Genomic DNA, 17,189 nt, shown 5'->3' with positions numbered 1-17,189 from the left:
TTACTTAATGAAATTGTGCTAAAATAACCTGACGAAATCAGGTTTAAATACCTGAAAGTAATTGCAAGACAATCAGTTACACAAGGTCAGAGGTAAACACATTGGCGGATAGTTTTGAGAAGCACCTCCCTGACCTTGTCCACATTAACCAGCAACTTCATCATTTTTCCTCGCCACTGCACAGTGAAAAACACTTGTACCTTAACAGTTGGCAACAGATTGGTAAACTGTTGTTTACGAAAAAAATCCAAGAGCGGCTAAAATTACAAAATGGTAATTCTAGATAAGTTCTAAAATCTAGAGTAATTTAATAGTCAGTGAGGGATTTGTGATGTCCATTGTATGATGTTGTCTGTGTCTTGCAGCCAACAGCCTTCTCTCGCTTTGCTCATTTAGCCGTTTTACTATTATGAGCCTTAAACCAAGCAACATGTAAATCACAAGCTCAAAGCCTCCATTGTTGTTCCATGTGTGTTGCAAACAAACATCTTCACGTTACTTACTAACCACCTTGCTAAGATGACCCCGTCCACACTGAACACGGCCTCAATTGCCCTCTATTATAATGGGAACAATCGAAACCAGATTGGTGTGGTAAATGGTAAATGGTCCGTATTTATATAGCGCTTTACTGTACCTGGGATGATACCCAAAGCGCTTTACATCATACATCACATTCACCCATTCATACACACATTCACACACTGATGGCGGAAGTTTTTTGTATTGTGTTGAAGAGTTTTGAATCGATCATGAATCATATTGCACCGAATTGCACTGTAAAAAGTCAACTTGTCAAATCTTTAATGAATCGCATCGTTAAGAGGGGTGAATCGTATCGCCCTGTCTCTGAATGAGGCTTCACTGTATCATTAATGTATCGTATCGCTGGCAGCGTATCAAGATACGTATTAAATTGGCCATGGTGTTGGGAATTCACATCCATATTGCAAATTTGTCGCATTAATTTCTGAGGGCTTGCAGAATCAATACTTTATTCAAACACAACATACCCGAGGCAGCCATGATAAATGCGTACAGATAAATTAAAAGCTAGTACATTTTATGCCCAACACATAATGACAACCTGACCCATAGCATCCAAACTCGTCAATACTAAAAGAAAATCCTTTGATTATCTGGAAATCCTTCACACGTATTATTGATCTATTTTTAGACATGTGGCCATTTTTGTGTACTTTAATCCAACTCAATATTTTAACTTATCTATTGTACTTTAAAGCAGTGTCTGGTGTTTGGTAATATTTGCAGCTTCCTGGGTTTTTATGGGTCATACAGACCCCAGAGGATATGAATCTGCCTACACATTCTGCTTAGTGAGTCCAAAAATGGGAAGTGTAAATAGTGCGTACAATTAACCGGAACCATTTGTTGACATTTTATTACCTTTTGAAGCAAACATTTACCTTAAATTTGCTTTAGTCTCTTTTTATTTAGAGTGATACGATTTTTTCTGCAACTCTGCATTTAACCCTTTAACGCTGTATATACCATAATTGATACATAACATTTCTGATACCTTTTGCATCACTTTATGGTAGAAAAATTTTCTCAAAACCCTTTCGTATATAATCTGATACTTGTCTTCTGCCCCCTGGTGGATACCTTTTACAGTGCAATAATTTTGACATATACAGTAATTAACGGTACAAAAACAAAAAAATATTTATTTATTTGGTAAGGGGCCAAATAAATATATTCTCCCCCATCTTTTCTTGGGTTGAGTTTTAAAGGCTTAACTCATTTCACAAAAAGTTTAAATATTCCTTTAACCCTTGTGGATCATTAGTTCAGAGACATTTTTGTCCTTTTAGATGTTTTCAGATATTCAGAAATTTCAGATATTTTTCCCTTTTTTTCTTGTGAGATAGATTACCTATCTCATGAAGACCTTTGAAATTCCCATTTCAACTTTTCTTCAAGGTCAACGGGACCCTTTCAGGTCATTGGAAGACAACTGCTTCAAGAAACATTGCAGATAAATATTCTTATTTTATGGAAAATAACTCAATTTTTGTTTGTTTCTTGTTAAATAGAAGTTGCCATTTAAAGAGTTAAAATAATCTGAAAATTTACATATTTGGTAGTTTTCATAAAAGACTGAGCAATTTAAGAAAAAAGTGGTAAAAAATATGAATGTAATGTTTTTATAGCAGCTTTGGGAGAGTTTTTTGTGCTCTAATGACCTGACGGTAGTAAAGTGAAGCGACCCTCGAGGATTAATGAGTCATTAGTGACGACTGACTTTCATGTAAATTGCAGAATTTTTCTTAAATTGTGCAGTTTACATGAAAAGTGTTTTTATAAACGCTGCTCTGTAGTTAGTGTATTTAAACTAAAGGATTCTATAAACTGAGTGGGTGTTGGTTCAGGTCACAATACCTGCTGCGACTTTTTCTGAAGCTCCTCGGCATCTTTTTTCAGTTTCTCTCTCTCTTTCTCCAGATCACTTATGGCTTTCCTCAAGTCATCCGCTTCCCTTGTGCTCTGCAGCCGCTGCGTCTCCAACTTCTGCACGATGACCTCTGTCTTTTGCTTTTCCGTCTCTTGAAGACGAGCTTTTGCTTCCTCGGCTTGCTTCTTAAATGTCTTGGCCTGCTCTTCGGCTTTGGCCTGAGCGTCGCTGAGCTCCTTCACCCTCACTTTCAGCTTCTCTGCTTCAGCTGAAACTTCCAGCTGCCTCTTTCGCTCGGCCTCCAGGGATTTTTGGAAGCCCTCCGTCTCCTTGTCAAGGCGCTGCTGGATGTGCTGTTTGTCCTCCTGGAGTTTTTTAGCCTTTTCCTGTGCCTGGTCCTTCAGCTTCTGGAGCTCATCAGCTTCAGCCCTGAGTTTTGTGGCCTCCTGAATGGCCTGCATTTTCTCCTTCAGCATTTTCTCAGCAAGCGCCCTCTGTTCAGCCAAGTCGGACTCGGCGATCTGCCTCTGTCTGGCTGCTTCTTCAGCCTCCACGCTGAGTTGAGCAGCTTCCTCTGCTAGCTTTTTCATTTTCTCTGCCTCATCTAAAAGTAATTTCTGGGTGTTGTCTTTGTCTTTCTGCATGAGGCGTCGGTTTTCTTCCTCAATCTGGAGTTTGATCTTGAGGAGCTGGTCCATCTGGGTCTTCACTTTGGACAGTTCGTCCTCCACCTGTGCCTTCTGTTTGACGGCATCATTTACTTCCCCTTTAACTCGCTGCAGCTCAGCATCCAGCACCGCTTTCTGCTTGTCGGTTTCATCCAGCTGCAGTTTGACCTTAGCAAGCTCCTTCTCCACCTGAGACTTTTGCTTCAGGGCTTGTTCGGCCTCTTTTTTGTGTTTGGCCATCTCTGCATCGGCCTGCTGCTTCTGCTTCAAAGCCGCCGCCTCGGCCGCCGCTCTCCTGGAGGCCTCTTCCTCTGCCTCCTTCCTCAGTCTCTCTGCATCTTTTTGAGCTTTGGCCTGTTTAGCAGCTTCGTCTTCTGCAGCTGTTTTCTGTTTTTCGGCCTCCTCTGCTTTCTGACGGAGCAAAGCGGCCTCTTTCTCCGCCTTGGCTTTGGCCTTCTCTGCAGCTTCTGCGAGTTTCTTTGCATTATTAAACTCATCTTTCAGCTTCTCCTGAGCAAGAACGTCTTCTTTGTTCTTGGAGAGAACATCTTGGGCTTTCTGCTCTGCAGCACTGCATTTCTGAGCCGCCTGTTGAGCCAGGACGACCTGCTTCTCTGCCTCCTTCTCAGCCTGGTCTTTGTGCTCATTTGCTTCAGCGGCTTTCTTTTTGAGCCTTTCGACTTCCTCCTGGGCGGCTTTGCACTGCCGAGCCGCTTCTTCTTCTGCTGCAGCGATCCTCTTCACCTTCTCCTCAGCTTCTTTCCTCTTCTTCTCCTCCTCTGCAGCGAGCTTTTTCAGTTTGTCTGCCTCCTGTTCCGCTTTGAGTTTGCTCTTCTCCGTCTCATCTGCGACGCCCTTCAGTTTCTTTAGCTCCACCTCCAGATCAGACTTCTCCTTCGATGCTTTCTCGAAGTTGATCCTGATAATGTGGATCTCCTCTTGTACCACCCTCTTCTGCCTCACAGTCTCTTCCACGATAGTTTTTTGCCTCTCCAGCTCAGTGTTGGAGGAGCTTTTCAGATGTGTGATCTTCTCCTGGATCTCTTGTTTGTGCTGAGCAGCTTGGTCCTCCAGCAGCTTCCTCTGATAAGCCTCATCCTCAGCTTTTCTCTTCAGTCTCTCGTTCTCGGCTTCTTTAGCTTTCAGAGAGATCTCTGCTTCGGTCTTCAGACGAGTGGCCTCGTTGATGGCGGCCAGCTTTTCCTTGAGGATTTTCTCGGCCTCCGCTCTTTGCTGGGCCGCCTCTTCCTCGGCGAGCTGCCTCTGCTTCTTGGCTTCTTCGGCGACTGATCTCAGCCGAGCGGCTTCCTCAGCCAGCTGTTTCATCTTCAAGGCTTCCGACTCGAGACGCTGTTGGCTCTTTTCCGTTTTTGACAGCGTCTCCTTCTCGGCATGAATCTTCATCTGTAAGAGGGCGTCCATTTCGCTCCTGACTTCGGCCAGCTCGTCCTCCAGCTGTTTTCTCTGGTTTTCCGCGGCGCTCACCTCATTTTTCAGGCGTTGGAGCTCGTTATCCAGAAGGCCTCTCTGCTGCTTGGCATGCTCGAAGTCGGCCTTTAAGCGAATGCATTCCTGTTCAGCAGACAGTTTCTGTTGAGCGACTTGTTCGGCAAACTTTCTCTGTTTTTCCAGCTCGTTCTCTGCGTTCTCCTTCTGCTTCAGCGCTGCCTCCTCAGCTTTAGCTCTCTTCTTGGCATCTCGTTCGGCTTCGACCTTCTGACGTTCTGCTTCCTCCTGAGCCTGACTCTTCTTCTGGGCTTCCTCCTCAGCTTGCAGCCTCAGCCGGAGAGCTTCGTTGGCCTTCTGCCTCCACGTTTCCAGCTCCTTCTCTGCTTGCTCCCTGGCTCTATCGGCTTCTTCTTGTTGTTTCCTCAGCTTCCCGGCCTCCTCTTGCAGCTGAAGGACTGTTCCCTGCTCTTTTCTGAGAGATTCCTCCAGTGCTGTTGCCTTTTTGTCGAAGGATGTGGATTTGGTTTGCAGCTGTGTGGCAGCAGTCTTCTGCGCCACCTCCTCCACCACCTTGATCTGCCTCAGCTTCTCCTCCTCAGCCTGCCTCATGCGCCTCTCCGCCTCCTCGGCTTGCATTTTAAACCTCTGCAGCTCATCCAGGGCTTTCAGCTTTTGCTTAGCTGCCTCTTTCTCTGCCTCAGATTTACGCTTCAGCTCATCTTCAGCATTTTTCTTCTTCTGAGTCTCCTCCGCCACCTGTTGGCGGAGCCTTTCCGCCTCGTCCTGAGCTGCTTTCCTGAGCTTCTCGGCCTCGGCAGCTTTGTCTCGGAGCTTCTGCAGCTCTGTCTCGGCCATGGATTTCTGCTTCGTCGTCGTCTCAAGCTGAACTCTGATGATGTGGATTTCCTCTTCGATCTTGGTGCGGCTGAGCAGCGCCTCTTCCAGCTGCTGACTCTTGGACTTGATCTCCTGCTCTGACAGACTCTTCAGATGCTGCAGCTCCTGCTGGATGTTTTGTTTTTGCTTCTCAGCATCCACCGCAACGTCCTGCCTCTTGTTGGCCTCTGCTTTCATCTTCTGCTTCAGCTCTGTGGCTTCTTGCTCTGCTTTGGCCACAGATTTAGCCTGAACTTCAGCCAACTGTTTCTGTTTCTCTAACTCAGCCTGTATCTCTGCCATTTTTCTCCTCTCCTCTTCTTTTAGTATTTCAGAAGCTTTCTGTATTAGTAGAAGCAAAGAAGGAATAAAGGGAATTAAGAGAAGGTTAGAGATGTTAGATAATAACAAATAAATCTATATGAAAGTAGTTATAACATGTAGGTACATAAAAATGTAAATACATGATAATGTTATGCTGTTATACTAAATTATCTACATAGAGGGAAAATATTGTTTTGGGAAATGCTTGTCATGTAAATGTGTGGTAAAAACAGTAATTCACAACACAAACAATACATTCATGCGTTGGAGTTATATGTACCTGCATCCTATATGATCTATTTTACAATATGAACAGCATTAATGATGCATTTCTTTGAAAAAATAAAACACATAAAAATGAGGTTTCTGCTGGGAGTTTGTTGCACTTTTCAGTCACCGTTTGGTAGGAAAGTTTAGATGCTCCAGTTTTAGCATTTCTGAGAATAAAGCAGATTTTAATAAAATGCAAAAACTAGCTGAGAAGAAGCAGAAACAGGCAGGGAATAAATAACCAGCATGCACAAGGGATGAGCACTGATGGGAGAATGAAGAAAGCATGAAAATATCCAGTCATTTTAATAGCCTTAATAGGCCTCTGCAGCCTTCTATGCCATCGTGTGCTGGGGAGGGAGCAGCATAGAGGCAGGAAGAGAGTTAAACTGGTTAAAAAAGCTGGATCTGTCCTAGGCTGCTCACTGGACTCCATCAAGGAGGTGGCAGACAGACGGATGTTGGCCAAGCTAAACTCCATGATGGACAACTCCTCCCTCCCGATGCATCCTGCTGTAGCTGCTCTGAGCAGCTCCTCCAGCACAAGGTTGCTTCACCCCCAGTGCAGGAAGGAGCTACTGCAGGTCCTTCCTCCCTGCAGCCATCAGACTGTATACCAGCTCCATATAACACCCTTACAACTCGGTTCCTTCAACCCATCACCCTGTCTTTCTACAACCTCATCACACCCCACTGCTTCCAATTACTATTATTTTTATATTCTTTTATATTTCTTAATAAAATGCACTGCAGAATATGTATATATTTAGCTACTATTACTGTGGCTGCTGTTCTTATCCTATCTTATCTTATCTTATCTTATCTTCTTATCCTATCTTATCTTATCTTCTTATCTTATCTTATCTTATCTTATCTTATCTTCTTATCCTATCTTATCTTATCTTCTTATCTTATCTTATCTTATCTTATCTTATTTAGCATAATGATGCAGCAAACAGCAGAATCAGTTTGGAATAAAATGAGACGAGAAGCATGAAGAGATTAAGCTGATTCAGCGGGAATGAGGTGACCCACAATAACAAGGAAGATTCAACATTTTAGAAACCTTTCATGATCATTTTGGGATTAAATTATTTCATTATTAGTGGCACAAAGCTAATTTTATTCAGAAAATGATGTGTTTTGATCATTCTGATTGTTTATAAGGCACAAACATAAAAACCTAATTTGGATTCAACTTTTAAAACCATTTTCTGTCCAGAAAGCAGAACTTAGTAATTTAACTGGAGGATTTAAACAAAAACAGCTGGTAAGCTCCTCCCCTCCCTCTCTGCTGTGCTTAAGCCCCGCCTCCTAATCTCCTCCCTGCAGACGGCTGTAGAGCACATGACAGGGCCACTAACCGAAAAGAGCTTGTTACATTTAATGAATAAATGTCTTCTTTATTTGATTTTTCTTTACTTGCACTACAGTACAGATTTGTTTATTTCTTTTACAAGTTTGTTTTAATGATCCTCCTGCACCCCGCTGTCATGCGTTTAATGTTTTATGTAAAGCACTTTGAATTGTCTTGAACATGAAATGTGTTATACAGATAAACTAGCCTTTACTACACTGAGAGGAACCGCTTTACACGCCTTTAACTTCCCCATGGGAACAAATGAAGCCTTTTAAAAATGGACTGAATTAAATTGTGTTAATTTTTTGTGTGCATACAGCTGCTAGAGCAAATGAAGAATTATCTTTCTGCGAATTAGCCTCAACTTTGTGGGAGCTGCAGAGTCTTCAGAACCAGCCCACCATAAAGAGATCCTGCCTTGGATAATTAGGCCTGTTTGTTATCTTTGACTCGTCTGCGGCTTCAGCTCACAAACTGGGACTGAACGTGAGCCGTCAGCTGTTGTCGATGGTAGAAATCCATCAGTCTTGTCTTATTTTGTCAGGGAGTTGCTGATGTCACTTTCTGAACCTCCAAGTGAGACGTTACAGTCATTAAAATGTTTCTGTAAAGAAAGTGAGCTGTGTCTTTCCACAAACACATCATTCACACTAAAATGCATCACAAGATGCTGACTGGAGCTGAGCTGATAAATACCTGTGATACCTGCTGAATGCGGGAGGGAATATTTCTCCGGTCATTTAAAATCCAGACGTTAGCAGATGTTGATGTTTTGTTTGTTCAAACTACGAAACATTTAAAACTCAATCATTTATACTGCATGTGTGTAGTTTATTTGTAAATAGTCAGATATTTTGCTGATACTGGAACAAAGTAATCCCCAGTTAAGGATCAATAAAGTACTATGTTATTCTATTTGTCATCTTTGGGAAATCCCCTAACAGGAAGTTAAAGGCTGTATGTGGTATTTAGTTCATTTCTTGGAAAGTCCTCTGTGTTTCTTCGTATTTTTTAAAATGAATTGATACGTACTTGTCAACATAATTATATAAAATGTTTTCAAACATGTCTGATCGGGGCTTCCGTAGTTTCTACTGACTGATTAAATTAAACGAGTCATTTATTTTAGTGACTTTTTATAGTGTATTTTTATATTTTCATTCATATTTCATATATTTTCTATTTAGTACACCCATCGTTTTATTTGACTATTTTTTATTTTTTTTATTTTGCTGTTGTAATGTCGAAATTTTGAGATTAATAAGGTGTCTGTCTTAATTTGTCTGAGTTAGTTTCTGCAAATATAAAAACATGTTAGTTTTCTTAAATTAGCCGAGTTCTGCTTTAATATGTTTAAGTCTTGAACAAACAGAGTTTTGACATTTTATATCTAATTTCAGCATATTATCAGAAACAGAATATTTTCAGTCTCATAACCATTTTAAATGCTTCTGTGCCTTCTCGTTCTTGTACTTTATCACAGTAAAATGATAAAAATTAATAAAGTAGCCTAAAAAATTTCAGTAAAAGTTGATATTTACTCCAAAATTCATTAAGATTTCCAAAGACGTGTGAACCTTCCTTCACCACAGATGAAGATCTGATGTAAAGATATGAGGTGAGAGGGTTGGTTTTTTAAATACCTGCTGCTTTGGGGTTAATCCGTCTCTTAAGCGTGTGACAAACATTCATCATGACAAAGCTGTGGCGAGCAGGTCACAAAGGATCAAACAGAACAAAGTTAGGAAGGAAAAAAAGGGAAAAATAATAACCGAAGCTTTCCAACCACAGCAAAGGGTGATTTTTAAAAAGAAATTAGGAAGCAAATACCAAATAAAAACAGTGGGAAAAGCAGCTGAGCCGTTTGAAAATGTGACTGAATCCCGTTTCCAGACTGTTTGATGGGGTTTGTGGGTGGATGAGAAACGGTTAACTGCAGCGGGGATGCGATGTGCTGGAACAACAGCATGAAGCGGTTTAGTTCACCACCGTGGGATCTGAGGAGTGCTGACATTTTACTTATACTGATGACAAATGATTTCCCGAACCCGAAGCGGCTAACAGCTGAGGGTGGCATGGATAAGTTGGTGAGGATGTGTGAGAAGCTTCCTGCGTCTGTTTCCAGAAGTTACCTCGTCTTCCTCCAGGCGGCGCTGCGTCTCAGTGATGAATTTAATGTACTGGCTGGTGAGCGTCGTCAGCTCGCTGTAGCGGGTTCTCAGAGTAACATACTGAAACAAACAGAGACAGACGACTTACAGCATTTATAACCACAACAAACATCTTAAAACTAAGTCCTGATCCACTTCTCATTTCTTTATATGTTTTCAGGAAAAAACGCAAATATCTGGTCTAAGCAGCTTTATTCTTCATCCCAGTCTGAAGAGAAGCCTCCTGTCATTTCTTTACTTCACAAGTAGTTCTCCAGGACCCTTGAAGGACTTTCCAGGAATAATTCTCCAGGACCCTTGAAGGACTTTCCAGGAATAGTTCTCCTGGATCCTTGAAGGACTTTCCAGGAATAGTTCTCCAGGACCCTTGAAGGACTTTCCAGGAATAATTCTCCAGGACCCTTGAAGGACTTTCCAGGAATAGTTCTCCAGGACCCTTGAAGGACTTTCCAGGAATAATTCTCCAGGAACCTTGAAGGACTTTCCAGGAATAGTTCTCCTGGATCCTTGAAGGACTTTCCAGGAATAGTTCTCCAGGATCCTTGAAGCACTTTCTAGGAATAGTTCTCCAGGATCCTTGAAGGACTTTACAAAGTTCTTCTTTGGATGTTTCTGCCTTTTGTTCAGTTCTGTGTCCAGATGATCCCACACTGCTTCAAAAATGTTGAGGTCTGGGTTCTGGGGAGGATCAGCCCCTCCACCAGACCTGTTTCCAGGGATCTTCAGTCCAGTTCTTGGGTCATGTGACCTACCTCAGCCTTTTCTCCCCGTTTCCCTTCCTTAATAAGGACTTCTTAACAGCCACGTTTCCATGGAGACCATTTCTGATGAGGCTTCAGCCAACAGTAGATGGATCAGCTGAAGGTCCAGATGCATCTCTCAGATCCTGGTTCAGGTCTTTGCTGGATTTCAGAACCTGTTCATCTGCTGTAGACATTTTTTTAGTCCGGACTCTTCTTCTTCTGTCCTCCTCGTGTCCAGTTTCTGCCTCCATGCTGAGATAAGCCAGGTTTCCAGCTACCAGCTGTTTGGGAATCACCTTGTTGCTGCTGAAATCCTGTTTTCTGTCAGACTGTCTGATCTTTGCTGGTTTTCACACATGAAACTAAAGAAATGATGTGTCTTTGTGCCTAAAGATCCAGTTTAAACCGGTTCTTTGCTAAGTTTTCTGTTATGTGTCGACAGCTGGTTCATCCCTTGAGTTAGAAGCCTTTTATTTCCTTTTCGTTCTTTTGAAAATGGTCAGATACAAAATACAAAACTGGACTGAAAATGAGGGAAAAGCAGAAAATGTCTAATGAAAAACTTCAGAAGTCCTTCAGAAAGCTGGAAAAGTGGATCAGGAAGCATCTGTGCGACATTTATGTGAAGAAATGAATCAACACCAACCTCCTGGATGATGTCATCAGACGCACACTCCATTTTGGGCTTTTTCAGAGGAGATGCTATGGGATCCTGGAGCGCTTTGTATGTCAAGATCAGGAGTTCATAATCCTTCACAAGGAGAAAAAGAAAAAGTCAAGATGAGATGAAACTTTGCTTTGCTGTGAAGAGGCGAACCTCACTGTTTACCTTGACAGAGTCGATGTAAGCTTTTGCATTTTTCTGGCAAGTTTCAATCTCATCCTTGTTTCTCTCGATCTCTTCCAGGAGTTTCTGAAACAAACATTTATTCATGTTTAAACTAAATTTATATTAGACAGAGTGTGCAATAAAATGAATGAATGAGAAGCACTTTTCATTCAGGGTGACCACCGGTGGACACGATGGCTGATGCAAACCTTCTCTGAAGCCAGCTGCTCCCTGAGAGCCTTCCCGTCTCCGATGGGAACGGCCTGGATCTTCTCCTGCCTCTGCCGTGCTTCTCCGAGCCAGCGGATGAGCCACTCATAGCTGTCGCGGTAGGACTTCATCTTGCGGCCGAGCAGGTCGAGCTCCCGTTGCCGGAGGTCGATCTGCGCGAACACAGCCTGCCAGCGCTCCAGCAGGCTGCCGACCAGCTGCTGGTAATGCTCCAGCTCGGCATCCCGCTCGCTGTGAATCCTCGTCATCTTGTCACTGATGGCCGAAGCCGTCCTCAGCTCGTCCTGCAGGCGGTCGAACTGCGCCTGGTCGGCGTCTGCTTCAGCACGCATCGACTGTCAGAACACAGAGAGCAGAAACAATCAGTTCATTTGAGATGGTTTAATATATCAGGAGATCATTAAAAATATCATCTGGTTCTCTTCCGCCCTTATTAAGGTGGTCAGCAGCAGGAGTGCCAAGGAGGAAAGACATCAGCAATGATCTTAGAGAAGCAGCTGTTGCTGTCCATCAAACTGGGAAGGGTTAAAAGGGCATTTCCAACCATCAAAAGTCCATCATTCTGCAGGGAGAAAGATTATTCAAATGATAGATGCCAGAATTCTCAGGAGTGGACATCCCAGTAAGTTCAGCCCAAGATCAGAAGAGGAACATCTCAGACTCTCCAGGCCTCGCTTAGCATGCTACATGTTGAATCTTGGGACAGTCCAGTTAAAAAAAGACTTTTCCTTGTCTATGTCTCACCTCTGTCATGAGAAACGACCTTTTACTGGTTTTTACCTGCAGCTCAGCTGCCTCGTTCTTCCAACCTCCAGAGAGTCTGAGAGGAAAGATAAACTTCGAACACGTTTGTGAATTTAATGGAGGGTTTTTATAAGAAATTTCTATGAATGACTAAAACTGCCAAAATAAAAAATAACTACAGAAATATAAAAATGGCTCAGTAAACAAATTACCAGTAAATTATAAAAAATAATATTTTTAAATTTGGTTTTCCATTAAAAAACTTAAAAATGTGACATTTATATTTCTATACATACATACACACACACACACACACACACACACACACACACACACACACACACACACACACACACACACACACACACACTCTCATATTCAACTGTATAGGCATAAAGGAGGAAAGAAATTTATAAAGAAATAAATAAATTAAACTGGAAAACTACATGGAAAAGTAATAAAACAAAGTTAAATTAAAACTGATATAAAATTACAATAGAAAAATAAATTTGTCACATTTTAAACGTCTCTTTTCTTCTTTTGTATAATTTATCAGCATATCAATTTATTTATTGAGACATCTTTATATTTCTGTATTTATTTTTTATTTTGACAGTTTCCGTTTCATAAAGCACAACTTTACAACGAATTTAAGGAAATATTGGTGAATGAGGCCCAATGAACTGAACCTATGATGGAAAGAAGAGTGAATCAGAATTCCTACACAACCAGGAGAGAGACTGAAAGATCATCCAGGAAACCATGACAGCGACTTCCTGCTGCTGAAGGAGCTTAACAAGCTGCTAAATGACATGTTGTTGATCTGAGGTTGGATTTGACTCATTGTAAGGACCAAAGGACTTATTAAGTCCCGATTTGTGACCCTCAGAGCTCAGAACTTGATGAGGAAACCTACCTTCAGCTGACCGCGCTGCTCCTCCACATCCTTCTGCTCAGCTGGAACTTTACTGACATCCCGCAGACGAGTTTCGTAATTCTTCAGCGCATCTTCTGCATCTTTAGTGTTTCTGATCACGACATCAATGGTCTTCAGTCTGAAAAGAAACGTGGAGAAGTTAGGAAGCAATGAACAGATTCAGATATATCTGCAGCCTTATGAAGTCTCACTTGTCCAAGTAGACGGAGGACAGGCCATAAACATGGTCCATCTTCCTCTGAGTGAGGTCCAGTTCGGAGCGCAGCATCGGGGCGGAGCCGGACTGCTGAGGGGACACCAGGACCTCCTCCGTCTTCTCAGCGATGGAGCTCAGGTCTTTCTTCAAGCCCTCCAGCTCTGACTGGACTTTCTGTTCCGAAGACAGAGGAAGATGTTAGACCTGGTTCATGAGCTGCTGACTGTGCCGGTGGTTTCTCAGGACCCTACCATCTGCTCGGCGGTCTTCAGGGCGCAGGCCTTGAGGGGCTCCTTGTCCACGGGCTGCCGAAGCCGGGTCACGGTTCGGTTCTCACAGCCCTCTAGCCTCAGACGGAGGTCTTTAATCCTCGTCAGGTAGGTCTTGCACACAGACTCGTCCTGCTCTCCTGGTTGGAGAGAGGACGTTTAAACAGGACGTTTTAGTGATGGATATCTGGGCTTCTTTCCTTTCTGAGCATGTTAAATAAAACGATGGCTGTTTTGTTTCTTTTATGTCATTACATGTTCAAATTAAAGCATTCATTACTTAAATTTGATCCATTTTTATCTATATATTGTTTTATAAAACCAGAATATTTGGCTTATATTATCAACACATTTTTTTCCAGAGATTGTGAGCTAGTTTTGACTTCATGTGAGATTTTGAACAAACATAAACGATTACTTAGTAAAATATTTGTTATTCTGGTGCAACTTTTTAAAGTGATGCCCTGAAATCCAAAAATTAAAACATATTCAGTTAGTTTTTATGATTTGTGAATGTTTATGCTGTTTCACAAACTAAATTTCTTCCTCATGCTTAATTATCTCCATGTTCACAACAATTCAAGTGTTAATTCATCAATTCATTGATTAATTCACTGATTAACGCTGGAATCAGCTGCCAGGAAACATGCACAGAGACAGGAACGTGATCAGAAGTGACGTTAGGAGGAAAATCAACATCAGAGAGGATGATGAGAAGGATTAATCAATGAGATGCAACATCAGCCCATCAGTCCTGTTCAGCCATTCAGAAGCTCCGGCTTTAACACCTTACCTGCGCTGGTTGGCACGAAGCCTGCAACACGAACCCATCGGTCAGTTTACACACAAACGCTCATGATTGCATGACAAAATGTTTGGTAAAATGAACAAACAGCTGTGGGATGTTTCAGTGACAGCAGAACCAACCTTGCTCTGCAGAGCTGACCATGGTGTGGTAGTGCTGGTTGGATCTGTTGTAGTTGGACTCCACCTGCATGCGGTCCTCGGCTCCGAACATCTGGGAGTCCTGGCTGTCTCTCAGGAAGTCCTGATAGTGCTGCTCCAGGTTCCTCAGGGCCAGCCGGTACTCCTCCACCCTCAAGGTCTTAAACTGCACCAGAAGCAACTGTTCAGAGGACTGCAGGTGCAAACCTGTGTGCATGTTCTGCACTTTTTTCCTAGTACGTTTTGTGTTACCATGGTGATGTTCCAGGATTTGATGATGTGGATGTCTCTCATCAGGTACTGCCAGGATAACAGACTCTTCAGGTCCACGAACATGGTCTGCCACATGGTCTGCAGCCGCTGCAGGTTTCCATCCAGTCTGAGGAAGGAAAACTGGAGGTTAGTGTGTCTCTGTGTGCGTGTGTGTTCAGTTCATGTGTGATACTCGGAGCTCACCCGGCGACGCTGTTCACAGCATCCTTATTGGTGGGAGGAACCAGGAAGCAGATGGAGGGCACGGACGCCTCGCTGCCTTTATCGTTCAGGACCCTCCACTTGAAGGGCTGCGAGTTGTTCAGCAGAGCACACTCGTCTCCTCGGTGGACTGTGATCTGGACCGAGACGAGATCAGACACTCACTTCTGTTTTAATTTCATCTACTTCTTTTAAAGTTTGTTTTTAATGCACTTGTATTTGCTTCCTGCACCCCGCTGTGATGCTTTTAATGTTTTATGTAAAGCACCTTGAATTGTCTTGTGCATGAAATGTGATGTACAGATAAACTCGCCTCCTGGCTCCACACAGAAATGCGAGTCTGTGAAATTAAGATTGAAACAAACGAAGGCTTTGAGGAGGGTTTTCCTCCTCTACTTTGGTAGCTCTATCTGCCCTGTCTGCGGGTTGTTGCCATGGTGACTGCCTTTGTTCTGGTGGCTGGGGGTCCTGCGCTGCAACCCTGTGGCTATGGTGTGGACCCCGGCCTGCCCTGACCTAGGTGGCTCCTGTGATGGCAACAAGCTGCAACCTCCACCGGTAAAATGTGAAGCCTATGCGGAAGTGCAAAAAATTGCAGTTCACCCTTCATCCACTAGGGGCTCCAAAACAGAGTCAATCCCCATAGACTCTCATGTTAAACAGAACAACTTCACAGCAGAAATAAACATGTTTAAAGCCTGGTACAAAAACCCATTTTAGGATTAAAAGGTCAAGTTTACCTTCATGACAACTGTGAGGGGGGTGAATTTTTTTCTAACTCATCCATTTGGATGTTATTTAACCTTGAAATTCTGCATAATTAGGGGCGTGTCCTTTTGAATGACGAGTATCCAATATCTGCGGCACGAAGGGAGATTGTATCACAACCGCGGTTTTTAGCCAGCTAACAGCGCACCTTAGCTTTAGCCCGCCTACCTCCGTTAGCCGGTTAACTACCGTTAGCTCCAGGTTAGCTCAGTTAGCTTTTAGCTAAAGGCAGCTTGGAGTTTGATAGGTGTCAATCATCCACCCCCACCTTCACAGTCCCCCTCTCAGCTCCACCTCTTTGCCCATTTTTGGATTTTCCCGGAATGACAACATGCGTGACGGTGGGAACCGCCCAATGAACTTCAGTTCAGCTCTTCAGAAACCTACGGGTGACGTCACGGAGGCTCCGCCCATCTTTTATATACAGTCTTTGGGTGGCGCCCTCCGTGGTCGTGGGTGGTCAATTGGTTTTTATTATGTAAAGCCCTTTGTGTTGCTTTGTGCATGAAAAGTGCTCTATAATATGATTTGATGTGTACCTCCAGCTGTTTGAAGTCGCAGACGGCCTGGACAGGCTGCTTCCCTTTTATGGGACTCGCAGGGTTCCGGGGTTTTAGCTGGACGATGGTCTTGGCCCTCCGCTTCAGGCCCTCCAGGTGAGTGGTAAACTCAGCCAGTTGCTCCTTCTCATCCTGCGATAAAGACATCAGGTCGGAAAAATTACCAACTTCACAGAAATGAATCTGCACTAGTGAACCAGAACATTTCCAGCTGTTATGTCGGCTGGTTGTTTCCAGAATTACATGTTGACTCGTGACAGAGACGTTGACAAAGGTCTGGATCCCAGTAGCATTTAGTTCTAACTGGAAACAGAGATGTGGCTCTTACCTTAGTCAGTGACTTTAAACATTTTTGCTGGAACACGGTGAAACTAATGACTTGCTTCACTATGCTGGTGGTTGTGCATGAATGAAATCATTTACAGAACCAGGACTCTTGGTATCTGTTTGGATCAGGAGCTCCAGGTTCGTATTGTACATGAAACGTAATGTACTATCTGTTGCCTCAGACACTGTCATTTATTTGCCGTGCAGAGAGGAAAATGTGAATAAACTCACAGCTGCATCCTGCAGTAGATCCTCCAGCCGGGTGACGGTGACGGAGCGGTCGCATGAGTACTTCCTCTTCATTGTGTCCTGCATCTTCTTCATCTTCTCCTCTGCCTCCTTTACGTCAGCGAAAAACTAGACAGAGAATAAAGTGATGCGAAGGATTCAGAGCTGTCTGTAGGTGATGTTTGCTTTAAATGACACTGGATCTGGATCTGGGCCTGGGTCTCTGTATGTACCTGGAAGTAGGCAGTGTTTTCCTTCAGGTGGGTTTCGATGCAGCAGCACAGCTGAAGGAGCCAACTCCACTGAGTCTGCAGGGCTGCAGTGAAGGCCTGAGGAGGAGATACTGATGTTTACATCACAGCATCTACAACATATGGAGCTGTACGGTACGCAGACGAAGAGTC

General features: G+C 43.3%; 1 protein-coding gene across 2 annotated transcripts in view; it reads right to left on the bottom strand.

Annotated features, from left to right (window-relative positions):
- pleca (plectin a) overlaps positions 1-17,189 on the bottom strand; it is a 145,874-nt gene that overhangs the window by 9,250 nt on the left and 119,435 nt on the right. For both annotated transcript variants that reach the window (XM_042012539.1, XM_042012538.1), the window contains 15 exons: positions 17,019-17,114; positions 16,789-16,914; positions 16,210-16,362; positions 14,885-15,039; positions 14,681-14,807; positions 14,411-14,594; positions 14,277-14,297; positions 13,466-13,623; positions 13,210-13,388; positions 12,998-13,136; positions 11,316-11,672; positions 11,107-11,190; positions 10,924-11,028; positions 9,496-9,594; positions 2,404-5,751 (listed from right to left, as the gene is read on the bottom strand). In XM_042012539.1, coding sequence (XP_041868473.1) covers positions 2,404-5,751; positions 9,496-9,594; positions 10,924-11,028; positions 11,107-11,190; positions 11,316-11,672; positions 12,998-13,136; positions 13,210-13,388; positions 13,466-13,623; positions 14,277-14,297; positions 14,411-14,594; positions 14,681-14,807; positions 14,885-15,039; positions 16,210-16,362; positions 16,789-16,914; positions 17,019-17,114 — 5,331 coding nt within the window. The remainder of the gene's footprint in view (positions 1-2,403; positions 5,752-9,495; positions 9,595-10,923; positions 11,029-11,106; positions 11,191-11,315; positions 11,673-12,997; positions 13,137-13,209; positions 13,389-13,465; positions 13,624-14,276; positions 14,298-14,410; positions 14,595-14,680; positions 14,808-14,884; positions 15,040-16,209; positions 16,363-16,788; positions 16,915-17,018; positions 17,115-17,189) is intronic.

Source organism: Melanotaenia boesemani, chromosome 17, assembly GCF_017639745.1.
Source record: "Melanotaenia boesemani isolate fMelBoe1 chromosome 17, fMelBoe1.pri, whole genome shotgun sequence".
NCBI classification, from domain to species: domain Eukaryota; kingdom Metazoa; phylum Chordata; class Actinopteri; order Atheriniformes; family Melanotaeniidae; genus Melanotaenia; species Melanotaenia boesemani.
The sequence above is the reverse complement of the archived record's forward strand: the minus strand, read 5'-3'. Positions and strand labels throughout refer to the sequence as shown.